This window comes from Pecten maximus, chromosome 14, assembly GCF_902652985.1.
Source record: "Pecten maximus chromosome 14, xPecMax1.1, whole genome shotgun sequence".
Classification (NCBI taxonomy): Eukaryota; Metazoa; Mollusca; class Bivalvia; order Pectinida; family Pectinidae; genus Pecten; species Pecten maximus.
The window spans coordinates 14730641-14739709 of NC_047028.1; the positions used below are offsets into that span (position 1 = coordinate 14730641).

At 39.0% G+C, this 9069-nt stretch overlaps 1 protein-coding gene across 2 annotated transcripts; it reads left to right on the forward strand.

The window, feature by feature from the left end:
- Positions 1–560: 560 nt before the first annotated feature.
- LOC117342549 lies at positions 561–8830 on the forward strand. Of its 2 annotated transcripts, none has more exons than XM_033904731.1 (3): positions 561–871; positions 3068–3413; positions 5742–8830. In XM_033904731.1, the coding sequence occupies exons 2-3, from the start codon at positions 3068–3070 to the stop codon at positions 6755–6757; spliced, it is 1362 nt and encodes a 453-aa protein (XP_033760622.1). In that variant the 5' UTR covers positions 561–871; the 3' UTR covers positions 6758–8830. The 2 variants fall into 2 exon arrangements, with proteins under 2 accessions (XP_033760622.1, XP_033760621.1); XM_033904730.1 differs by lacking the exon at positions 561–871 and adding an exon at positions 1425–1523.
- Positions 8831–9069: the final 239 nt, after the last annotated feature.

The following is a 9069-nucleotide window of genomic DNA, read 5'->3' on the forward strand; positions in this document are numbered from 1 at the left end:
ATACAGTTTTCAGTTAGACTTATTACATTTTGATAACTGAGCGTGTAGCGCAATACACACACTGTACAATGCATGATATACTTGGACATGTATATATTTACATTTACACTGCAGCCCCACTATATCACTTTACCAAACGCACTTGAAGGTTACGAGTCTATAACGTCATTACTATAGTAACGTCATAATTGTCACGTCGGTGATAACGAAAGATGGCTGTTGAAAAGGTGGTTACGTCTTTAACAATAATAATTTGTTCATTCATCGTAGGAGCAAAATTCCTGGATATAGTCTTTAAAAATCGTTGTCAAATGTAAATATTTACATTTACACTGCAGCCCCATTATATAACTTTACCAAGCTCACTTGGAAATAACATCCAAATCTTAATTATGACGTCATTATTATAGTGACGTCATAATTGCCACGTTGGCGATAACGAAAGATGGCTGTTGAAAAGGCTGTTCCGTCTTTGACGATAATAAGTTGTTTATTCATTATCAGAGTAAAATTCCTGGATATAGTCTTTTAAATTCGTTGTCAAATGTAAATATAATTGTATTTATGTGCAACATAAAGGAATTTATACTATCTGTTTTTTGTTCATTATAGTTTTGTCCCGGAATTTCTATTTTCCGGATTTGACGTCTTATCCTTGCCGTACTTTAGTTCGGCCGTCGACAGGATCACGTGACTTCTTTGTTTATGTTCACTGGCGGAGAAAATTTTTTTCAACTTTATCTTGCTCTACTTTGGTGCTAGAAATCACACCTAGCCATACGGTTGTTGCACAAAAAGAAATTCACAGTTGCCTGGACTATAAGGCCAAGCAAACAAAGCCAGATGAACGTTCAATGATACGTCAGATATTGTAAGTACGACTCGAACTCTCGCTGTCCCAACATTCTACACAAAGACTATGGTTTTGACTGCTATTATTTTGGGTCACTCTTTCGTGAATAGACTTTGTACTTTCGCATCGATGCATAGAGATGTTCGGATAAATAATAACTTTCATTTATCCCCTGAGGAAGTCCGTGTATCCTTCGTAGGCTACAGCGGGGGCAAGATTTCTAAAATATATAACAAGGGGAGAGCTATCATTGACGAGGAATCCCCGGAGATCGTAGTACTCCAAACAGCGTCGAACGACTTGTGTGACGGTAACAAATCTGTGGAGGACATTTTTCGCGAACTATGCCAGCTCGTGATCACTCTTTTGTTCTCTCATGGTGTTAAGAAAGTGATCGTTAATCAAGTTCTGTATCGGCAACCACCATCACGTCGCATTCGCTATAGTGTAGACACAGTCTGGTTTAACAGGCGTGTCGATGAACTTAACCACCGTTTAGATGCTTATTTAGAGGACGTTGATGGGGCTACATTTTTCCGACTTCACGGATTCTGGTCCAAGGAATGTGTTTTCGACACCGATGGGGTCCATTTGAATGACATCGGCAACCAGAAATTATACAACAATATCAGGGGTTCCCTTATTACGTCGTTGAAACAGCTGAAATCTGGTGGGTTGTGTGTATCATAATTATAACTATCAGGTCTACACCTATACATGTATATAATAATAGCATCCTGTTATTTACAGGTGCCAAACCAAAGATAAATTGTGGGTTATTTTTAGAATATGCAGTATGAGAAAAACCTGGAGTTGTATATTTGAACAGTAATATTTATACATTGTATAAACAATTCATTATATGCCTACTACTTATAATATGTGTTAAATATGTACACCATAACATATAGAGCTCGGTACATATAAACTAAACATTGTTTTAAAAAGTTTTGTAGTACAGCACCTACTGAGCTACAAGTGGGTACTTCATTGTGTATTATTGTTTTATCACATAGCCTATATACACCAGTCGAGTGATAAACATGTCTTTTGATTAATTCAACCATACCTGTACATGATGGAGTAAACAACATGGTAATGTAATTCATGGTCCTGCCCCTAACAGTCGGGGTAACCACACAGTCAACAATTTTAATATACAGCCCTTACAAGTCGGGGTCATCAGTCACTGATGTATTATACAGCCCCTTCCAGTCGGGTTGACCAGTTAATGATTTTATCATACAGCCCCTACCAGTCGGGGTTACTAGTCACTGATTTTATCATACAGCCCCTACAAGTCGGGGTTACTTGTCAATGATTTTATTGTACAGCCCCTACCAGTCGGGGTCACTAGTCAATGATTGTATTATACAGCCCCCACCAGTCGGGGTCACTAGTCACTGATTTTATCATACAGTCCCTACCAGTCGGGGTTACTAGTCACTGATTTTATCATACAGCCCCTACCAGTCGGGGTTACTAGTCACGGATTGTATTATACAGCCCCTACAAGTCGGGGTCACTAGTCACGGATTGTATTATACAGCCCCTACCAGTCGGGGTCACTAGTCAATGATTTTATTGTGCAGCCCCTACCAGTCGGGGTTACTAGTCACTGATTGTATTATACAGCCCCTACCAGTCGGGGTCACTTAGTCACTGATTTTATCATACAGCCCCTACCAGTCGGGGTTACTAGTCACTGATTGTATTATACAGCCCGTACCAGTCGGGGTCACTAGTCACTGATTTTATCATACAGCCCCTACCAGTCGGGGTCACTAGTCACTGATTTTATCATACAGCCCCTACCAGTCGGGGTCACTAGTCACTGATTTTATCATACAGCCCCTACCAGTCGGGGTCCCTAGTCAATGATTGTATTATACAGCCCCTACTAGTCAGGGTCACTAGACAATGATTTTATTGTACAGCCCCTACCAGTCGGGGTTACTAGTCACTGATTTTATCATACAGCCCCTACCAGTCGGGGTCACTAGTCACTGATTTTATCATACAGCCCCTACCAGTCGGGGTGACCAGTCAATGATTTTATACAGCCCTTACCAGTCGGGGTGACCAGTCAATCATTTTATACAGCCCTTACCAGTCGGGGTGACCAGTCAATGATTTTATCGTACAGCCCCTAACAGTCGGGGTAACCAGTTTTTAGTGTGTTATTTTATCATACATGTATTAATTATTATTTAGATGGGCAGAACAGACACCCAGGTGGCCAGCAGTAGCCAAGCACATACAAATACGACTGTGTCCAATAGGGGCAAACGGACAAGAAAGTCATCAGCACCAAGCCAGTCAGCATCTCTCCAGCCTGAGATTGCAGCTGCTAACAATCCAGGAACACAGCAGTTGGTGGCATCAATAACAAAACAAGTACTGGACCAATTGGAATCCAGAAAATTGAGACAAAGACAACACAGTCCTGACCTATCTGAGGATGAGGACAATCATCACAGTGGGAGAACCAGAGGGAGGCAAAGAAAGCGTTCAAAAAGCAAGTCAAGGAGGAAGAAACGAAGACACAGGTCTCCCCGAGGTAGGAGGTCTGGGACAGACAATGACTCCAGTGATAGCTCTAGTAGCAGTACTAGAGATTCTAGTATCAGTAGTTCTAGCAGCTCTAGTGAGACAGATGATGAAGGTTTTTCTGGCAGCCGTATCTCAAGCACAATTGCAAGTCAAATTGATCAAAAAATCAAAAACAAAATTTGGCAAAAAAAATATGTAAATTTTGCCAAATTGCTCCCACAATACAAGGACATCAGTACGTCTGGTGATTCAATTCAATTCCAAAGTATAGGGAAGGCACAATTTCGGCTGCTCAAAAAGAAATCAGCCCCCACCATTAAAACAATTGATCAATGCACAAGTGCTTTCATGAGATTTGTGGCTATATATGCAGAAAAATTTCCCAAAGAGATCCCCCATGTTATTAAACATGGAGAAATTGTTCGGGATTTGGCTGCCAGAAAAACCGGTGATGCATGGTTTATTTATGACCAGCGTGTAAGGACAGAAATGGAAGTAACGGACTTCCCTTGGGGCCAATTACATCATGAATATTGGGTCATGGCCAATACTACATATCAGCACTACTATAATAGTGGTCAGCCCTTTCGTGGTAGAGGGGCAGGGGGGTTCCGCAGAGGCTCAAACAGATTTCAACGACCAGGTTCAGACAAAGTCCCACAAGGTTTCTGCTACTCATTACATAAACATGGTAAATGTCCCTCTCACCCTGGATCCTGCCCATACAAACACTGGTGTTTCCAATGTAAAAAGCCCCACTCAGTGCTGTCCTGTCAGGGAAACAAGGCATATACCAACATTGGTCAAACAAATCAAACCCAAACTAGTAAAAAGTAATGACATCACCACCCCAGTTAAAGCTACCGTGTTGGAAGATTTTTTGAAAGGTATGACAAAGGTTTGTCAGAATATCTGTTGCTGGGTTTCAGAACAGGTTTTCGGCTTAATTTTGAAGGTCAGCGCAATTTTAGAACATGTAAAAACTTAGTATCAGCTTATCAAAAGGGAAATGTAGTTTTAAGCAAATTGAACAAAGAACTTGCCTTAGGCAGAATAGCGGGCCCATTTGAAACACCACCTTTTGCAACATTACAATGTTCTCCTATTGGGGTAGTACCAAAAAAAAGAGCCGGGGGAATTTAGAATGATCCACCATCTTTCTTATCCGGAGGGCCAATCTATCAATGATTTCATCCCAGATGGGTGTTGTTCAGTAACCTACAGTACAGTGGATGACGCAGTGGCTCTAATCAAAAAACTTTGAACTGGATGTCTTTTGGCTAAAACAGATATAGCATCAGCTTTTAGGATAGTTCCCATTTACCCTTCTGACTATGATCTGTTGGGGATATATTTTCAAGGTTTGTACTACTATGACAGATGTTTGCCTATGGGTAGTTCTATTTCCTGTGCAATATTCGAAGCATTTAGCACGGCATTACAGTGGGTAGCTATGACTAAACTGGGTGTTCCAGGCATGGTACATGTTTTGGATGATTTCCTCTTTTTAGGTCCTAAAAACTCCTCGATTTGTGCATTGAGCCTCTAGCAGTTTATTTCGCTATGCGGCGTGTTGGGGGTCCCAATAAAAGAGGAAAAGACGGAAGGTCCTAGTTCAGTTTTGACATTTTTGGGTATCGAGCTAGATACAATCCAGATGGAAGCCCGTTTACCACTTGAAAAGGTTACCAAAGTTAGAAAACTTCTATCCTCAAGTAAGAATCGTAAGAAAGTCACCTTAAGGGAGTTACAGTCCCTGTTAGGACTGCTAAATTTTTGTTGTCAGGTGATTGTTCCTGGTCGTGCCTTTCTACGACGCCTTACAAACCTCACAAAGGGAAAATCTAAGCCACATCACCACATACGGTTAAACAAAGCTGCTCGGCTAGATATGCAAGCTTGGGCAGCAATTATTGACAGTTTCAATGGCAAATCTATATTTTTAGATGACAAATGGCAGGTTTCTGATAAGTTACATCTTTTCACTGATGCTTCAGGGTCATTTGGTTATGGTGCAGTTTTTGGTCGATTGTGGTTTTACGGTATGTGGAAGGATTGCGGTATGCAGAATTTTCACATCACTATAAAAGAGCTGTTTCCTATCGTACTAGCTGTAGAGATATGGGGAGAGCATTTGCAAAATCAGTCAATCTGGTTCCATTCAGACAATAGAGCAGTTGTGGATATCATTAACAAAACGTCATCCAAAGATTCCTACATCATGAGATTGGTGCGTAGACTGGTGTTGGTCTGTCTACGTTACAATATTTTGTTTCAGGCCAAACATATTCCTGGCAAACAAAATGTCTTACCTGACTTGCTTTCACGGTTACAGGTCAGTCGATTCAGGAAGCTGGCAAAAAGCATGGACCCCAGCCCAACCAAGATTCCAGCCCAGCTACTACATCTTTGAACAACACTGCAGTTAAACTGTTTGATGCAGCGTTTTCTTCAAATACACATGTTTCCTATCGCACAGCGATTAATTCATACAATAAATTTCACCTCCATTTGACGGGAATGTCTTCATCTTTTCCTGCTCCAGTAGCGAAAGTGGTTCAGTATATATCCTGGTTATACCAGAATGGCAAGTCAGCAAACACCATTCATACATATCTTGCAGGGTTGGCCTCTCAGCATAAGATGAAAGGCTTTGAGGATCCAACTCAGTGTTTTCTAATTAAGAAGATATTGAAAGGGGTGCAAAATTTATCTGCGGGCCCAGACATGCGCCTTCCGATTACACCATCAATTTTGGAGCAGTTGATTTCAGCCTTACAGCACACGTCTCCCAACTATTACGACAGAAAGCTTTTACAGGCTATGTTTACTCTCAGTTTCTTTGGATTTTTGCGAGTAGGGGAAATAACAATCTCAGGTAAAGATTCTACTCGAAATATAATTCAATATTCAAATGTAGTCATGGATACTATGCATAACAAACCTGCAGACATGGTGTTGTCACTTCGGTTTTTCAAACACCATTCTTCACATAGGCCAGTCCATCTTAAGATATTTTGTCAAAACTGTAAAAGCATTTGTCCAGTTGCAGCCATGAAATCTTATCTTAAAGTTAGAGGGTGTACTCAAGGGCCTCTTTTCACTCTTGATGGCTTTACACCCATAACCCAAACCTATTACTCCTCAAAGTTAAGAGATGCAGTTTCCTTTATTGGACTAGACTCATCAATGTACAAACCACATTCCTTTCGTATAGGTGCAGCTAGCACAGCTTTCCAATGTCAAATACCTGAGGAAAATATTCGACTTATGGGACGCTGGAATTCTGATGCGGTAAAACGCTATTTTAGAATACCAGTTTTTGATGGCATGCAAATCCATAACAAGTAAAGTTGGGCTGGAAAGTTTGTTTAATGGTTAATATAATGTGAGACTGTCTGAGGCGGCTCATAATAACATTACTAATTTGTTTAGGACATTCCCCCTACATTTAATTTCCAAATACATAAATTTATATATATGACTGTCAACTGAGGCATCATCCCATATCATGCTTTGGTATAGGTCTGGCCATGACCTAAGCTTCATTCCTTTTATTACCTACTACTGTACATAGTGCCAAATGTGTATTGATATTGGATAATGATTAGTTTGGGAAGTTGACTGATTGTCTGAGGCGGCATGATACTTGACCCATTCATTTATGATAATACTATGTGGACATTTGTATACGAGACACTGACCTCGGCTTGTTATGACTTTGTTTTATTTTTATAATATTTTGAATATTTTTCCTATCCAATTAGCTTTTTCAGTATAAATGTAAAATGTGTAAAAGTTGATTGACTGTCTGAGGCGGCATGATACCCAACACATTTATTTTATGATAATACTATGTAGACATTTGTATACGAGGCACTGACCTCGGCTTGTTATGACTTTGTTTTATTTTTATAATATTTTGAATATTTTTCCTATCCAATTAGCTTTTTCAGTATAAATGTAAAATGTGTAAAAGTTGATTGACTGTCTGAGGCGGCATGATACCCAACACATTTATTTATGATAATACTATGTGGACATTTGTATATGAGGCACTGACCTCAGCTTGTTATGACTTTATGCTTTATTGTTGTAATACGTTGAATATTTTTCTTGTTGATTAGCCTCTTAAATGTAAAATGTGTAAAAGTTGATTGACTGTCTGAGGCGGCATGATACTTAACACATTCATTTATGATAAAACGATGTTGACATTTGTATACGAGGCACTGACCTCAGCTTGTTATAACTTATGTGTTATTGTTATAGTATTTTGAATATTTTCCCTTTTAAGTCAGCTTTTCAATTTTTGATGTTTTGGGAAGTTGATTGACTGTCTGAGGTGGCTTGATACTTTTTCCAATTTTGCATGGAGTTGTAGTTAGTTTTTTTATCAGTGTATGAAGATAATTGACACATGTTATGGTATGCCATGATTTAAGGATAAAGATTTACATATTTTGTTGACTGTCTTTCATGATGCCTCTACGTGGTTTAATGTTGGAAAATATATTGATTCAACACTAAGTTAGTAAGTCATATCAGCATAACCTATTGCGATTTAGGGGTTGTTTAAAATTTACACATCCCTACATTTAATGAATCTTGAAAAAATGGATATATTATGCAGAGGCTATGAATTTAGATTAATATTTGTGTTCTAATATTGCTAGCACAAGATTGCCTTCCTAGTCAGCATATACAAGGCAGCAATTTAGTGGTTTATGTTTCCAATATATATTATGTATTCTCATTGTAGCACACAGGTTTCCTCTGGGTTGGGGGCACTTGAGCAGATACTGCAGTTTTCTTGCTCAAGTTTGTGGCGTTTTTTAAGTATTATTTTTACCCAACCTTTTATGCAAAGAGTTTTTTGATATTGTTGTTGATTTATCTAATGGCATTTAATAAATGCTCAATTTTCGACAATATTGGTTTTTGCGTTTTTTGTTAGCATAAAACATAGAAGAGTTCACATGTGTGCTACACTGGGGAAATTACAGCTGAAACACGATAGTATAATTGTATTTATGTGCAACATAAAGGAATTTATACTATCTGTTTTTTGTTCATTATAGTTTTGTCCCGGAATTTCTATTTTCCGGATTTGACGTCTTATCCTTGCCGTACTTTAGTTCGGCCGTCGACAGGATCACGTGACTTCTTTGTTTATGTTCACTGGCGGAGAAAATTTTTTTCAACTTTCCCTCCTCCACCCCATCTTACCTCCTATGAATTATGTTCTAAAGCATGCTTGCGTTTTTTAAGTATGGCGTTTTTTAAGTATTATTTTTACCCAACCTTTTATGCAAAGAGTTTTTTGATATTGTTGTTGATTTATCTAATGGCATTTAATAAATGCTCAATTTTCGACAATATTGGTTTTTGCGTTTTTTGTTAGCATAAAACATAGCAGAGTTCACATGTTTGCTACACTGGGGAAATTACAGCTGAAACACGATAGTATAAGCATTGAACTGCTTGCATTTGGAAGTTATGGGCTAATGAATGCCAACTGAACAAAGGCAAATTCAACATGAAGCGCTAGCGCGCTTCATTAAATTTGCCTTTGTCCAGTTGGTATTCATGTGGCCCATAACTTCCAAATGAAAGAAGCTCAATGCTTAAGTATCACATAGTCGCGACTTTGTTAACTGATA

Excerpts from the sequence above, each read along its gene's own strand:
- LOC117342549 (XM_033904731.1), top strand. The coding sequence starts at position 3,068 with ATGGGCAGAACAGACACCCAGGTGGCCAGCAGTAGCCAAGCACATACA. Across the intron at positions 3,414-5,741 it reads AAGACACAGGTCTCCCCGAG|GTCAGTCGATTCAGGAAGCT; the intron begins GTAGGAGGTCTG and ends TCACGGTTACAG.